Below are 17593 nucleotides of genomic sequence, written 5' to 3'. Positions count from 1 at the left end.
GAGACTTAATGGCACTTTGACTTGGAGTGGGCCTGTTTCTCTTCAAACACCATTACAGTAAATTGGAATTAGCTGTTTGAGCCAACTGTGGCATATTCACGGTAATATTCATTAGGGGGGCTCTATACCTGTAGAATCTGCTAATGAACTAAACCAAAGAATACTTCCACCAGGCTTGCTGCTCATTTTAATTACACTGAAGTACCAATTTTTCACTCCACCAAATGCAGAATATGGAATATTTGCAAAAATGAACCAATGATGGTCTAGGTTGGGTTTTTTTTGTTTTTTTTAAGTCTTTCAAGTTCATTGGAATTTAGCAGGTAAAATATTATACAAGATAATATAATGTTTTTTATCCAAGGTCAACCTCATGTCTGCGATGTTATTTGTAGTGTAGATGATTGATAGAATTCTTTGTGGAAGTAGGGTTCTGATAAAATAAAAGGTCTGAACCCCATCGATATCAGACCGAAACATACGTACGTATCGTCGGTGGAGATAGAAAGATCGTATAGACTTGTATTAAAAACACAAACGCCGCTGCGTTCTGCAGGATCCAACAGGATCGGTTTCTGACCTGCAAACGTCACGCGCAGGCGTGTCGGTAAATCTAAGCAGTCATGCTTTCCATTCAACATTTTCTCATATCAGTTTGTCTAAGCCTCCAAAAAAACAGAAAGCTCCATAGCCTCAGGCGTATAATTGAGACGTGCCCTTACATGTGAGATCCACGTGGGTCTTTTCCAGGCGGGGGCAATCATAAAAACCACATCAGTCCAAATGCACGCCATGATCTACGACGATTTAAAAAAGGTTGAGTCTGAGTTCAATCGTCTAAAAGACGAAGAAGAAAAAAACGACTCGGGGAGGTGGAATTGTCCGTCCACCGCACGCTAGTGTGTTCCTTATTAGGCCGACTCGCCGAGCATTTTGTTGCCCATTATTGGATTAGTTAAGCAATATCTACCTTGTGCAGGTGCCAGAGGGCTTATTGGGGGGAAATGTAGCTTAAAGGAAGCTCTGAGGGGAAAACTAATCTTATTTACACTGGACAGCATATGTGCCAAATATCAGTGGGATCTATCAACATGATAAATATAGGTTTTATATTTTCTGAGGGCATTTGGAAAATAGTTAGACGTCTCATTTCGTCATTTCTTCCTTTTGCTCAGCAAATATGCCGACATGATGTTATATTTTCTTTTTTTAGTCATTATAACGACTGACTTGTGTTTTAAAAGACTCATTAGTGACGCATTTAACCCTTGTGTTCCCATTCAGACTTTTAGGTTGTGTCTCTTTGTTTGCACATGTAATGTGTTCTTGTTCCGAATCAAACTCAATGGGAAAACAAGATTTTTACTTGAGTGAGTCAACTAGATTTATGTCGTCAAATGTCTGTGTGACGAAAGGAAACGAGATATTCCAGGTAGATATTAAAATGCCCCAGTGCTGTGGTCAAAAGTGTGGGGACAAGCTTTACCTCAGGGGTTTATGGGTAGAATGATGGATCAGTGTTGAGTAGAGTCCAGGTCTGTGGTAGTTTCACCATGCTGCAGGTAGCTGATAAAACAGGGATGGGCTTTTTGTTTTTCATGTTAATCCTTACCAAAATGCAAGAAAATGTAGGGTTTTTTTGGTTAAACTATGGCACAAAATGGGTAAAGTAAGAAGCATTAGAGAGTGGTGGGGTGAAAAAGAAAAATAGAACAGATGCCGTCATGGAATTGGCACCAAATTGAGTTGCTGTCTGCCTTTGTTAATCAAGAGCTCTTATGTTTGGTCGAGTAATTTTGTTTGAGTGTAAAGAAAAGCACAATTAAGCGGCCTCTCTGCCATGCCAAAGCGGCCGGAAAACAATGAATACGTCAGTGAACTGGAGCTGGAAAAAAGAAAAAACCGAGTCGAAGAGGAATCTGGATGTATAAATTAAGTTCAGGAGAATTTTTAGTAAACTGTAAACAGTGCTTTTTCTGTTTCAAAGCAACAATCTCATCAAAAAATAAAGCCTTAAAGACCAGACTGCTCCAAGACTCTCTTCATTACTTGTCTGTGCTTGTCAGGACCTGATTTTCTATGATGTTTCTGCTCAAATCTTTCATCCGTCACCTTAAACTGTGTGCATGGAATTGTTCTCCTTATTAATTATCTTTCGCCGGTTTATAACACGCCAAATCCTAATTCAATCTAGGCCTGCTAATGCGTTAGCAAGCCATGACACAAGCCCGATTCCTGCAGACGTCCTTGTTAGCAGCGAGAGATCAGCGTGTGATCAACACGATTAGCACCACAAACCTGCAAAAAATTCCCCCACATTCCAGGGATATTTTTGAGCACGGAAAGAGCTTTAATCAGCGTCTTCCAAAACTTCAAATTATATGCTGTGGTGTGATGGGGAAAAAAATGGCTTTTGCTCAAGCTGCTATGAAAAATAAGCCCTGCTGTCACACTCCATGGGTAGTGTTTTGTGGCTCGTTTTTGTGCTGGCTAAAATCTTATCTTAGAAGGGGTGGAATGAAGAATATTGATTCTTAAATGGGGTAAAAATAATACTCAGAGCGGAGTAAAAAGGAGTGTCGTATCGAGGAGATCTGCACGCTTCCGTAATCCCGCATCTTTGTGGAGGAGGAATTCCAAAACAACAATGCGTTTCTGAGGCGCACTTTTCTCCAGCGCCAGTCACAACAAGTGACCTGTGACAGCCTCTTTGAAGAGATTGTATCCACTCAAATACGTCCAACAAATATATCGTATTATGGTCGTGTGGGGATTTTCCCCACACCCCGCGGGGTTGAAAAGTCTCGTTCCGCTTGGGAAGCAAAGGGTCGGACTGAATCTAATCCTCGCAGTAACCACAGTCAGAATGTGACCGGAAAAGGGTTTTTTATGTTTTTATGGAGTCATTCGGAAAATCTGCTGCCACGCACGTTTGTTTTCTTCTTAAGCTTCTTTGTAGTTTTTGGCAAAATTTAAAGACATATCGACCAAAAACGACTTAAAAGTGTTGACTGGTGAGGATCATTATGTGGGATAAGAGAACAAAGTATAGCAAATTTAGTTTGAAACTTCCCCTGTTTGCTGGCCACCATTAAATAAATCAATTTGCTAAAAATTAACTTTAACTCAGTTAGCCTTATTTCATTCATTATAGTGCTAACAAGGAAGTCACTGCTTGATATCGTCACTTAAGCCGCTACAACACAGAAATTGAGAAGTTAATTTATACTTCACTTACATATTTCAAACAGCCACCGTTGTCATAGGTGACGTCACGTGAGCTCACATGCAGGTACGGGTGATCAATAGATACAATCTGCTAATGGGTTGAGTTTATGTCCAGTGGCCTTATGTCTTCAGCTGAAATCTGCTAACTGAGGGACTTTTTGAGCCAACGTCCTTTTATGCGTTCCCCTCCCATACTTGGCACCACACACTCATATGGTCTGATAGCCTGGCAGTGGCTAATGTGTGCAAATTGTCATTGGGAGTCTTTTTATATCAAGCGCCAGTGCTCAGCACTTCTCTCGGAAGGTGACTTCAGCATTTCTCTCGCCTTCCATCTCATTTAATGTGTAGATCCATTGTTGAATATACAGTATGGATCCGCACAGCTGAGAGCGCCCTTGTCTAAGACTGTCCTTGAGATTCCAGTTCTCTCCTAGACCGATTAAGGAAGAGCGCTCTCTTATTTTCATCTTAGGGTTTGAACTTAAATGACGCCTTGGTTTTAATAGAAGAACCTCTAAGTACACGTTTTGAAAAAAAATGCATTACAAGCACAAGTTTACAAATTCCACTTCCAACACGATGAAGCTCATGCTTCCCAAAGTGGTAATTAATTAGCTTTTGGCATGTCAAAAACCCAACCTCTTGATTAGAAGCGGAACTGCAAATGTGGCACACACAGGGAAAAAAATGGCTTTCTGCTTGGCATCTGGTTGAAAATGTAATTTTTCTTACTTACTCACTTACAGATAATCAATACCACAACTTCTGCAAAACATGACAATCAGGTCACAAGTTAAATTCAGTCGTAGTTAATTTTATTTCGTTGGTTGTCAAGGAAAAGAGTACAAGCTAGAAAAGAATTCAGTTTCCTTTTTTTTTATTATCGCAATTCTCTTTAGTGAGATAAAGGTAGACGTAGAAGTTGCAAGAAGCTCTCCAAGGCCTGCCAAACCCAAGAAATCTTTATGACCTCAAGATCTCACAACTTTATGGTCACTCTGGAGGAGAATGTCTACAAAAAAAACCTGAGAGACACTACAATCAAGCAAAAAATGTCAGAAACCTTTGTAGGTAGCATCACATAGTACATGCATTCTATCGAAGGGAGGAGACGTGTTTTGGAGAAAGTTACCTTTGGACATTCAACCTCTGATTGATTCCTACGGAATTGTGTTGTCTGAAAATCACTTGTGTGAGTCAGATACAAAGGCTCCCTGTCATATTGTTTGTAACGCTATCGCGCTGCCCTAGGCTACGGGCATGTATGATTTACAAAGAATGACGTTTGGCACCCGTTTCTTTATTCTTTTGAGATGAATAACCAGGGACAACCTGCAAAATTATGATCTTTTTGAACACCTTGTCCTAGAATGCACTGGAATTTCATAGGAGTTTCTCTTTAAGTCTGCCCGGATTGTCACATCCAATTACTATATTCAATTCGCATCCATGCTACCAGGCTCGCCTCTGGCTATTGTGTTTGATCAGGTATACTTTTGACTCACTGTAGAATCGACTAATTGTCTGTTCGACCTTGAACACGCTGAAGGGAGCTCGGACAGGAGCTGCCTTGTACAATTAATTCCTTTCCCCTCCTCCTTGTCTTTCGCCGTTAGAATGAGCATCATTGTGCACTTTTGTCACATTAGACTACTTTGGCGCTTACAACAGGAATGGAGTCGTTACGAGCGAACGTTTTGTTCCGCCTGTTACTTCATGCAACACGGTCCAACTGAGTTTAATTTCAGTTTAAAGGAGTATCTCATTAATTTAATGGCCTTTGAAAGGGATGGAGGTAAAATGCCTTGCACATAAATTCAATGCCGTACAGTGATGATGAAACATAAAGATGCATAGGGCAAGATGCCCTACATACAGTAACTAACACTGGACAGCTGCCAGGATAATGAGCAGCGTCCAAAGGGCGTATTGTGAAGGATCTGAATAGGAAACCAACTGAAGTTAATGCTTCTGTCTGATTGGTGGTTTTCAAACACATAGGATACCCTTCCATCACTGTCAGAACCGGTGTCAGTTCAGGCAGGGACACAGAGTTGCCTTAAAAAAGTTTTGCAGCTCAGTTTGAAGTGACTCATTTGTAATACATTCTCTTTTCTGAGAAGATTTATCCATCGAGGAGGTTTTCTACTGCCAGAATACCCAAAAGCATTGTTGGAAGGCGGCCACGATTGTCGTTTGGCTGTATGCGGGCTATGGCATTTCAAAGCTGTTTCCAGACTGATGTCTCCTCATGAAAATTTAATGAAGAAAACGTTTCCAAAAAGGTGCCGTTTACGATGAGCAACGGAAGACTCTAATTAGCCGTATCACAGCAGGAAAAGGAAAACTTAAAGGTGCACATAAACCTCATTGGCATTCCAAATGAGCAGGTTTTGTTTTTGCAGATTAACACATAGATAACACTGCAGAGATGCACACATTTTTGCATATAGAGATCTCACGGTGTATGGTATAATTCACTCTAAGCCATCGTAAATATTATTGCTCTTCGCAAGCCAAAAAAAAAAAAAAACCCTCCTGTTCATGAAGGCAACTTTTGGAAAAGCTGTAGGGTTTGATTTTCTTTTTTTTTTTGCTAAAATGGTGGTTTTGGATCAAGGAGATACCGCCTCTCGAACATCAGATAGCAGCAAGATGCGACCTGCCCCAACTCGGTCAGGAAGGAACAAGACAGTATATAAAGCACGTCTACCCTGTGTAGATAGGGCTTGTTTCTATCCATCGAAGAAGGTAGACTAAAGTTGAAGATCAACACCAGTCTTACGTACTAAAAGGGAAAGAGTTTGACATCATAAACCACCAAATATTTGCCATTGCCTCCCCATCCTTGGGTTAGTCTCTGGATCCTAATCCTAATCCCCCCAAGAACGCCATCCTCGCCATCTCCGTCCATCCAGAGTCTGACCTTTCCTACCGTGTCTGTCTGTCACCAGAGGACCAGCTACCCCCTGGTTTCCCCACCATTGACATGGGCCCCCAGTTGAAAGTGGTGGAGCGAACTCGCACCGCCACCATGCTCTGCGCTGCCAGCGGTAACCCCGATCCCGACATCTCCTGGTTCAAAGACTTCCTCCCCGTCAACACCACCAACAACAACGGCCGCATTAAACAGCTCAGATCAGGTAGGGTTCCTCCGCCGAAAACGTGATTAATGAACAGAGAGGCGTCTTTCCTTTTTTACCCTCTACCTGTTCGCTCTCCTCTGTTCTTTCATCCTCTTCTTCCTCCCCATGATTTAACTTCTCATTTTGGCTTTTCATTTTGTAGGTAATGGCATTGTTTCCACTACTTCCTGTCTCTACTCTCTCTGCCCCCCCGATGTGTTTCTGTACGTCCGCCTTTGTCTTCCAGTGTTGTCATGGGCTGTTGGGATTGTTGCCCCCCCTTTGTGTTCCCTGGCTTCCGCCTTAACTCCTGCCCCCATCGTCCACTGCTGTGACCTTTTATACGATGACTTATTTTGCTGTTTTGTGTTGATTTCCCTCCCCCACTGCATTGGTGCAGTATTTTTTTTTTTTCATTTTAAAAATCCATTCTCTCCATTACTTATGTCTTTTTTTATTTTTAACAATTAATATTCAGCATTCAGCTTCATTCAGAATCTGCTAGGGAGTGCACATGATTTTTTTGAGATCGGAAAATATGCAAGAAAAGCAAATTAATCAACGTCCTTGTGCCTCTCTGGGAATTTTACTTTGGAAAGAAGGATCGTTAAACCTCCTGAATAAATATTTGTTTTAATGAAACTTTTAATGTCGGGTAAGAAAATGAGTTTTGGGCACTGATCAGCCACAGTAATGCTTAAACCCTCATCAGGCTTTCCCTCCTAACACCTGATTTTTGTTCTTTTATAGCCCTTGCTTAAATGTGTAGACGCTAACTTTTGCTTTTACTGGCTGTGACATACCCTAATATACTTACTCACCCTAATACCTCCAAGTCTGACTTTGATACCTTAAACAAAGAGTATATTCTCCTTTAAAAATGTTCCATAAATCACAGCTTTTAGCTTTTGTGCACCAGCTAACGGCAGTACGCTAGGACGACTACTTGTAACCTGTATGTTTGACCACCTGTCTTTACAGATTTCACAGCTGTCTTTTGTTAAACCGTCTTTGTTAACCTTCACTTCCATGCTGACTTGTTTTCAACAGAACTGTGTAGAATTAACCCTTATTTCTTTTTCTTTTTTCTTCATTTTTTAAAGCATTAACGAAACCTTGTCAACTAAACTCACTTAAAGAATATAATCATATTCTTATGCTGTCTTTCTTCTCTCTATATTTTTAAATCTACAGAATCCTTTGGTAAGTGCTTAGCTCTAAAGCACACATCACTCCCTTCCCACTAATTTCCATATATCCAACAACTATTAAAATGCATGGCATGCATTTTACTAACAGATAGCGTAGTTTATGGGCTACCACTAGAGACACACTCCTCACTTACCCAAAGGTGTCCAAGTGTCCTCTTATTTATGCCAGCTTTGGCTTCATACTCTTAATGCTATATTTACCTTTACCTTTAAGGAGGGCAATCTCCAAGCCCTAGCAAAGTGTCGTCACATGTCTGTACTCACTCACTGACCCACCACTTACTCACTGATTTAACCTTTTAACACCAGCAACATAGGTACGGAAAAGAGTTTTAGGGAGGTGACCAGCTCAGATCAAGAAAAAGGGATATCAAGTTGTTGTTGTTTTTTTAAAAATAAATCTTGTCTTGTGCTCAATATCACATAAAAAGTCCTTAAAAGTCTTTCCCCTTTAGTTGATGGTCCTCAGAAGACATTGCCACTTCCAAAAAAATGGCACCTCCCCCTCCCCTACACCCCCTTTTTTTGGTACACCAATGTACAAGTTCGTTTTCTATGATGAATCCTGTCTTTCTCAATACAGAAAAGTTCTCTCTCTCTCTCTCCTCTCTCTCTCTTTCCTCTAGTACCTTTATTTTTACGTGCCCTGTTAAATCTAATTTGATTCTTCTTCCAAAGCCCCCAGCCTCTATCTACTCGTACTAATGCTTCTTCTTTCTAATCTTATTTGCATTCATATTATCCACCCAGGTGGTACACCAATAAGAGGTAAGAGTGCTGAACTGACGTTCACAGAATGAAAATAATACAAATTCATTCTTGCTGTCAACCCATCCATTCACTTGAATCACCTCCATTTTTGTCCTGTTTACCAAGACCAAATCCCATTACGTTCGTACGGACCTTCCTTATTTATCCTGTTTCGTTGACTAAATTTGTATCCCATCTTTTTTGTCTATGCTTTATTTACTCTTTTCTATTCTGTTTTCCAAGAGCCTGTTTAGCTCGGTTGTGATATGCTTGCCCTGGCTCAAATAAGCATATCCAATGACTATTTTTTTAAGCTATATTTTTTCCGTTCATTTTTGTTTTCTTTTTGGCCATAGCGAATCATGTGTCCCCTCTTTTTGTCCAACTAAAACAACCAAGCATTTTTTCCCCTCCCTTAGCTGTTCTTGTTCAGCACTAAAAATAACGCACAGATGCTGTGGAATCACGCAGGCATGCTGAAGACAACTTTGCCTCTCCTCTGCTTCGTTCTCCCAAAGAATTCTTTCTATCTTTGCAAACTATTTTTTTTCCCATTTCTTCTATTTGCTTTCCTCTCCTGTATCTCTACGAAAAAAAGCCCAAACAACCACTTTTTTGATAAAGTTTCTACGGTGCTTTTTTCTCTTTCACCTATTTTTCTTATTCTTACTTTTCTTGGGTTTGGAGACTACTTTTACTTTTTGACTTTTTTTTTCTTCAAGGTTTGGGGAAGGCAAACAGTAGAGTCTGGCGAGGACCCCGATTGGCTCATTTTTGCCGTGTGACACGAAGCTGGAGAGATGTTGATGCATAAAAAAAACAAAAACCATTTTTCCCATGGTCATGTGACACCACACTGCTGATCCCATTGGTGGATTTTTATGGGTGTCTTTTGTAGCTTTCACAAGCTAAAGCAGTGGTTGGTTACTTTCTTGTTGGCTCAAGCCGATATTTTGAATTTTGTCTTCTAATACAATTGCATTTTATTTTTCAGCTAAGGGTTGTCAGAAGGTTGTAAGTTGTGCCGACATACATTTCTTGCCAAGATTTGCATGTCCAAACTTTTGTTACAGAGGGTATTATGGTGGTTTTCACTTACATGATAGCACAATTAACGTTTTTCTACATGTACGAGCAGCATTTTTTTTTTTTTTTTAATTTTTGTATAAGCTGCATTTTTTTGAAAGCTACTTCACATTGATGAAGTCCCAATTTAGTTCTGTTAGGTGGATGTTACATTTGATCTGTGATTGAATATGCTAAAATTCATAGCCTACCTAAATTTCTTTCTTTCAATTGTCTTTCCTTGTTATGCGGCTTTCTTATACTGTTAACCTCTTTTGTTTGATCCATGTTTCCCTATAGCAGTATCACTCATCCCCATATTGACCAGTCCAGTGACATGTTGTATATATTGACGGGCTTGACCCGATTTTTCCAAAGTGAGATCATGATATCTTTTTCACATTGGCGTTACGATGAGTGTCTTTTTTTATATATATTTTTATAGGTTTATAAGTAAACAAGCTTTTTCTATACCAAACAATTACCTGGTAAATATATAGACAGAAGATATTAGGTGAGTTTTTCGTTTGTATTTGGTTGGAAATGTGTTATTTTCTCATCTGTTCTTACTTTAGGCCTTTTAGAAGGAACAATATTTGTACCGCTGTCTATCTACTGTTAAAGTCTAAATGAAGGTGGCTGGTGAACAAACGAGTTCTTTTTAGTCTCTGTTTGTGATCCTGATGCGATCAGCGTCATTTTAACCAATCACACTCCGCCACACCATTTGCTATTCCCACCTAGGAGCCCTCCAGATAGAGCAGAGCGAAGAGTCCGACCAGGGGAAGTACGAATGCGTGGCGACCAACAACGATGGAACCCGCTACTCTGCCCCGGCAAATTTATACGTCAGAGGTAGGTGATGCGTGTCGACTACCATGGGATGGTTCTTTAACTCTACTTTAATGCTAATCTTTAAGCTTTTCAAATCGGCCAATAAAGTTTGCTGGGGTTGTCTTGTAAGTATGCTTTGTTTTGAGTTTTGTGGTTCCTTTTTTTTTTTTTTTGCACCCGTCTTACCCGCACTCAACCACACCTACAGAATCCGATCTATTGTATCTTTCTGTTGATTATCCTGAGTCCAACACCGATGACTTGACCGCTTGCTGTGTTTATCTGCTGCTTGCCATTCAAACCTGATTGCCCGGTGATGCTCAAGGGTGGACGGAGCGCCTCCATCAGTCCTTGCTCTTTTCCCGACAGATCCTTTCTAGCCTTTTATTCTCCCTCAGTCAACACTTGAAGGACAGTTACTTTCAAAAACAGAGTTATAGAGAGAATAAAATTCAATGTTATATGCTTAGTTTTGTAATCATCCCTTGGTATTCAGTTTCCAAAGGTGATATAAATGGTTTTTGAGCTCAGACAGGTCAGACTTGTGAAGTAGTCTGGATGCCATAGAAACAGAAAAGGGCCCCCAAAGCACCAGAAGGTCCTTCAAATTGTTTGAAGAGCATTTTGAACACCTAAAACATGGCCTTTTTACTCTCTCTGTGTTTCCCTTGTTTTTTCTCCTATCCTTATTTCATTTTTTTTATTCTGCATCAATTTCCCTACATCCCTCAGAGCTGCGAGAAGGTTGGTGGGTTTTTACTCTTTGAACACAATATATTTAAAAAAAAAAAAGACAGTGTCTCATTTGTCTGCTTCAAAAAAAAAAGTCATTTTTCTTTTAAATGTTCAAATTTTCTATCTTTGTCACATATCCACTGTTCATTTTCCCATCGAGAATGCCCCCTTACGTCCTTGTCAGAATGCTTGATCGTCCGGCAGGTGGTGCACGTTTGCATCTTTTAGGAGGTGCAGACAATATTTGCACTCATTTGTGTGCCTATTTGCATTTGTCATAATCTGGTCATACCCTTCCCCTGGCCTGTGGCCCCCAACCCTAACCCCGTTTGTCGTCCTGCTTGCTCATTCCTGTGACTAACGACAAAGCAGTTCCATGGGGGTAACAAAAAATAATATACAAAAAACTGCTATTGCATAATCTCCAATTTGAATGTAACGTGCAGCACCAGCAGGAACAATATCCTTGATTTCCATACACTTTTGCGCTAATTGCCACTTTTCTTCATCGACGCAGTTCCTACCAGCGCCCCATCTTCCTCTTCTCAGAGCCATCACTGCACTCAAATTTTCCCTGTGGTGCTCTTTCAAATTTAAGTTTCCCAAAGATAATAATATGTTTTAAAGGAAAAGTCATCCTAAAAATAAAAAAAAACAACTTTTGCCTTCAGAGATTATACACTTCCTCTGACAAGGATGTTTCTTGCACCGGAAGTCGTGAAAGAATGATGTCTTTAGAGCGCGATCCACGAAGACTCGACAAATGTAATGATATTCAAATGAGCATGATAATATTATGTCTGCGGGGAGTGTGAACCAATTGGAAATTAATTAAATATTGAGCGAGAGAAACTCTCTATTTAATAATGCAAGCAGTCCCCCCATACTTTTTTCTTCTCCGGAGAGCTGCAGTCTGCTCAACAGAATGGGCTTTGTGAATTAGGAAGCAGGCGAAAGGAAGTGCGCGTCTCTGCTGCAGTCGAACGTATGCCTGCTCAAATAACTAGCTTAGAGTCGCAGGGACTGCTAAAAGGCTATTTGTTAAACAGGGTCAATTAAAAGGCAGTTCTGTGCAAGTGTTAAAGTTTACTAGTTAGCAATTTTTTTTCCGCAGAAGGTTCACAGAATAATTTAATGAATAATCTGAGTTCGATTCCGACCATTTCCAAGTTTTTCACGGGAATACCCGTAATTCCAGTCCCTGCGCTCAAGTATACTTTATAATCCAGTCATTTACCCATAATCCTAAAATGTTCCTGCGTTCTCTATGTGTTGATATTAAGCTACGCTAGCCCATTTACAGCGATGTATCACTTGTTTTGCCCTTTCTGCTGATACCTAGCTGATAATCTTGCCCTTGCACACCTCGATTTCCACGATTTTGATGTTTCCTTGCAAAGTCATGTTTCCTGCTTGTATGCATGACGACCCTTACCCCCACCCCCTCCACCCCCCAGAAGAACACGAAACCATCCATGTGCAATGTGGATATCAGAAAATTTAAGTTGAGAAAATGTCGCCCTTTTTGTTGTCTTGACGTTTTAACTTGTGTTTCTACTAGAGCTGTCAAATGACTACTGTGATTTTATAGAGCCCGCATTAATATCAACCTTGCTGTGGTTGATAGTGACTAAAAAAACATTTGACTGTGTAGATATTGATTAAAAAAAACACCTGAATGAGTCACATACCAGCACAAAACAAGAAGCATTACAGGCTGATGTTGTGTGATTGTTCAGGAAAGATGCTGCAGATGTAAATCTTAGCATCTTTGATGTGTATCAGAACCGGGAGAACATTTTAAGAGAGATAAAACCCAGTCCAAATGAAGACCACCCAAACTCTGGACATTGCATTTGACAGCCCTAGTTTCCCAACATCATTCCCTTTTCCGTGCAATAGCGGAGTATCATCTGCAAATGTGCGATTTGGGAACGTGGAGCAGGAAGTTATCCCACATGTGCTGGAAGCGTTCGTCCAGGAAGTTCCTCCAGCATGGCGCAGAACTGCAGAACTGAGCTGATTGTGATCCAGCTTTTATTATATATGCATGGCGCTCATGTTGGTGTTCACCCCCATTCGTCCATAAGTCTTGGCTCAAATGTGTTTGACTGTATTTTCTTCAGCTTTCGTCCATGTGTGAGTTATCTTTGGTCGTACGATGTCGAAGTCGTTCGTTATTCTGACATTTGAAGAGATTTCAAACAACTTTTTCTTGCTTGGTCTTCATCTCGTCATTCGTCTTTTCCAGTCCGACGAGTGCCGCCGCGGTTCTCCATCCCGCCTACGGACAATGAGATCATGCCTGGTGGCAGCGTCAACATCACGTGCGTGGCGGTGGGTTCCCCCATGCCTTACGTCAAGTGGATGCTGGGCGCCGAAGACCTCACGCCGGAGGACGACATGCCCATTGGACGGAACGTCTTGGAGCTCACTGACGTCCGTCAGTCGGCTAACTACACCTGCGTTGCCATGTCAACCCTGGGGGTCATAGAGGCCGTGGCTCAGATAACAGTCAAAGGTCCGTACACCAAATATCTTCACAACCGTTGCAGATAGAATGATGAAAGAAAAATCGCATTGCTCGGGCAGCAAAGGGGATAAAATGAGATGATGACCTTGACCTTAAGAAAACTACGTCAAGGTCAAATGTCAACTTTTGTACATTTTTTTGCTCATACCTTGGGAACCGGATAAGATGGAAAGACGAAACAAAAGGCGTTATATTCTGGGAGGCTAGGGGATGAAAATTTGATCACAAACTTGACCTTGAAAAACTAGGTCAAGGTCAAATTTTCAGTTTTATACCTTTTTAGGTACGCATCTCTGAAACCCGATGAGATGTAATCGCAAAATAAAAAGCAAAATTTTCAGGAAGCCAGAGGCACAAAAATGTGTAGCTCGGTAAAATTTTGAATTCATGTGTGTCGAGGGATGTTGCAGTCTCTGACTGCCTTGTTTGTAATTAAAGGCAGTTGGACTTTCTCGGAGTGCCCCAAGTCGTGCACACACTCACAGCTGTTTTATGTTCAGGGTTGAACTATCCGGGTCTGGCTGCGCTTTAAACAAAGTTATTTACCCCCCCCAACGATAACGCATCTGTGGATGATTCCTTAAAGCTTTAGACAAGCCTCGGCACCATCCTCCGTGCTTCAGATGCCGGATTGAGACTACGGCAAAGTGCTTATCTCTTAGCTGGAGAACTACAAAGCCACGAGATCGCGATTTCTGTTAGCGAGTGTTGGGGGGAGGGAAGCGAAGTGGGGGTGGGGGTATAGCAAGTTTGATTCGGTGTCCTCTGTAGACATGGTACTTATCTGAGTGTAATCATATCTATACTGCAGCACAGTAGGAGGAAAATATCTCAGATTGGTGTCTCTGCCTGCACAAACACAAGAGGGACACACACACACACACACACACACACACACTTTGTTTTTCGTAGACATAACATGGAGATATTAGTCACAATATCACAGACTGGCAGCAGCCTCCCCCAGAAGCATACTTCAGGTGGCATATAAAGACAATATATTGCCCTGAAATATTCTTACCATCTGCCACGGTGAGGGGAATTAAAGCAATAAATTTACTTGTTAAATTATTAAAGTGATAAACCTTGGGAAATGTGAGATTAACAGCCGCACTCTCCGCTGCTAAACAGGGGGTAGCAAGCCTTTAATCTCACACATCCATACACCCTTTTTAAAAAAAAAAAAAAATTCAGATACACCACGTGCAACGAGCTGGCAAATTAAGGTAATCAATATAATTCAGCCGCCTACAAATCTAGTCTCTATGGCCCGTCGTAAAATAAATTTCCCTCTTTGTTGTTAGCAGATATTTTTTTAATGCCTTCCATTTGTGCTCGTATGTTTGCAATAATTACAATCGCAGCATTGCCAAAGGCTCCCGGCGTTCCCGTGGTGACGGAGCGCACAGCCACCAGCATAACGCTGACTTGGGACTCGGGGAATCCTGAGCCGGTGTCCTACTACATCATCCAACACAAGTCCAAGTACTCGGAGGATTCGTACAAGGAGATCGACGGCGTGGCCACCACCCGCTACAGCGTGGGGGGCCTGAGCCCCTACTCGGACTATGAGTTCCGGGTGGTGGCGGTGAACAACATCGGGCGAGGCCCGCCCAGCGAGGGCATCGAGGCCAAAACGGCCGAGCAGGCGCCCAGCACGGCGCCGAGGCAGGTCAGAGGTCACATGATGAGCACCACCACGGCCGTCATCCACTGGGACGAACCGGAGGAGGCCAACGGGCAGATCATGGGCTACAGAATCTACTACACCATGGACTCCCTTCAACACGTCAACCTCTGGGAGAAGCAGATCGTCCGGGGGTCGAACTTTGTCACCATCCAGGGTCTGATCCCAAACAAGACCTACTACATCAAGGTCCTTGCGTTCACCTCCGTAGGAGACGGGCCACTTTCTCCAGACCTTCAAATCATCGCCAAGACCGGAGGCAAGTGTGTTGTTTTTTTTTTTTTTTCTCCACTGACAGAGAGTCCAGATTTTTAGCAAAACACTCAAAACCCCGAACCACAAGCATTCCCGAAGCTCCGTTCTTGCAGTCACCAGTCCTCATTAGTGGGCTACTGTTGGTAATCAGAGCTGTAAACACACAAATCATCAAACTGACAAAGATAAATAAAAAAAACCACCAGCATAAGTGGCTTCTCAAGTGGGGAAAAAAAAAAAAGTTTCCTATAAGAAGAGTTATCTTCGAACAAGAGGTTCGAATGTCGCATTTTCTCCTTGTGCAAAAGCATGAAGGAATAAACGCGCGATGCGACTGCGCTCCTGAAATACGGCGCTCGGCTCGGCTGCGTCTGCACAAAACCATCGCGATAATGATAGCGTGACATTGTAGAGTGATGAATTTCCTCTTTTCATTCCATGCATTGCAGTTCCCTCCCAACCCACCGATTTCAAAGGTGAAGCCAAATCGGAGACGAGTATTTTGCTTTCCTGGATCGCCCCCGCTCAGACCGGACAGGAAAATCAAATTACAGGATATGACCTCATGTACAGGAAGAGGGACGACAGGGACGAGGTAATTATTACCTGACTGGAATCATTTTGTCTTATCTGTCGTATTTATGGGATGCCAAGACGCAGATTTGTCTGTTCAAAATGACAAATCTTTATTTTAAAGGGTTGAAGCTATTTTTGTGTTTTACCTCTGACACTTCCGAGTCAGATTGCCGTATTCCCAACCGTCCGTCTATTTAAAAACTGACAATACAAAACTTTTCCCCCCACTGCAGAAACGCATCAGCTTCGAGCCGACAACAACATACCTGCTTAAGGACCTGAAACCCTTCACTATTTATACTTTCCGGCTGGCTGCACGTAGTAAACATGGAGTCGGAGCTTATACCAACGAGATTTCTGCAGAAACTCCACAGACACGTAGGTCCCCTTCCTTATCTGACAGAGTTTAAACTATTTGGGCGAAAGAGCACATTTTTCAAATGCATTCCAAAAATTCGACACGTCCTGCGCAATCCGAAATATGACAACAACAAAAAAAATGTCAAGAAACTCCCAGAGCCGAGATAAAGCAAATAAGATTTTCTTTCTTTTTGAGATTGAATGCATTTGAAAAGCAATCTGAAAGTAAATATGTTTTATGAAGTCTACCTGACCATGCAGTATTCACTTTGAAAAGGGTGCATGGACAGCATTCCCAGAGAGAAGGTTACCCCCTTCTACACCTTTGTTGTGTAAATCTAGCCTACAAAAAACCCCTGAATTATTTATACCAATGCTCACATGTGCATTATAATCCAAATGTGTCAAAGTCAAAGGGCCTTGTCTCTTGACATTGCATGCAGGCCAAAATAAGAGTATAGAGAGCTTTTGTGTCTGAGCTTTCTATGTGGCGACGCTGCTAAGACCATTTTTCCTGATGCTTATGTTTCTACTCAATCCAATATCCAATAAATCAATGTGTTTGAACGGCAGCGATATCATAGAAAGCTCAAAGGAACCATCGTCTCTGTAGCAGGGGACACTTCCTCCCCGAAAAGACCTCAGATTTATGGGTCAAAAGAGAAAAGAGTAAAGATATATTTGGATGTTTTAAGACGAAATCTACTTGAATCAAGAGTTTGGCTTTGAGAATCGTACGTAACTCTGAGGTCTGTGAAAGAAAGGGCGGCTCAGGTGTAAAAGCTCAGTAGTTTAAACTCTGCCTGGATGTGGGTTTTTTTTATTTTTATTATTCTATATGATGAAGTTTAATGAAAAGTGCATGCAAATGTTCTCGGAGTGTAATAAATCAGTCATGTCTCCTTGGGAAGCTCTCTGTTGTACAATCAGGCTTTTACCACAAACCAACAGGCTTCGGAAAGGTTGGTGACAAAGACAACGTTTTTCTATTTTTAAACTAGCATCAACCTTTATGTTTTTGGATTGATGGTAACTGCTTGCCAAAATTTGTATGATTTTGATAATAATGTATTTTGAATTGTTTTAGTCATTTTAAAATATTTTAGGATTTTCCATATGAAAAGGGTTCTGAAGAATGGTTTATTAGACTAAATGGTTTTTTGTGTTAAGTTTTTTGTTTCGTTTTGTTTTTTTGACAAAGGTAGGTCACACCTTCCATCCATCGTCAGTG

The 17593-nt window shown here is 41.4% G+C and overlaps 1 protein-coding gene across 4 annotated transcripts in view; it reads left to right on the top strand.

The window, feature by feature from the left end:
- The window catches only part of LOC137590866 (receptor-type tyrosine-protein phosphatase delta-like), a 109697-nt gene that overhangs the window by 59770 nt on the left and 32334 nt on the right, over nucleotides 1–17593 (top strand). For all 4 annotated transcript variants that reach the window (XM_068308684.1, XM_068308682.1, XM_068308683.1 and 1 more), the window contains exons 5-10: nucleotides 6186–6374; nucleotides 10127–10237; nucleotides 13203–13472; nucleotides 14849–15430; nucleotides 15876–16021; nucleotides 16236–16380. In XM_068308684.1, coding sequence (XP_068164785.1) covers nucleotides 6186–6374; nucleotides 10127–10237; nucleotides 13203–13472; nucleotides 14849–15430; nucleotides 15876–16021; nucleotides 16236–16380 — 1443 coding nt within the window. The remainder of the gene's footprint in view (nucleotides 1–6185; nucleotides 6375–10126; nucleotides 10238–13202; nucleotides 13473–14848; nucleotides 15431–15875; nucleotides 16022–16235; nucleotides 16381–17593) is intronic.

Source organism: Antennarius striatus, chromosome 23 (genome assembly GCF_040054535.1).
Source record: "Antennarius striatus isolate MH-2024 chromosome 23, ASM4005453v1, whole genome shotgun sequence".
Classification (NCBI taxonomy): Eukaryota; Metazoa; Chordata; class Actinopteri; order Lophiiformes; family Antennariidae; genus Antennarius; species Antennarius striatus.
This window is presented reverse-complemented; position numbering and strand designations above follow the sequence as displayed.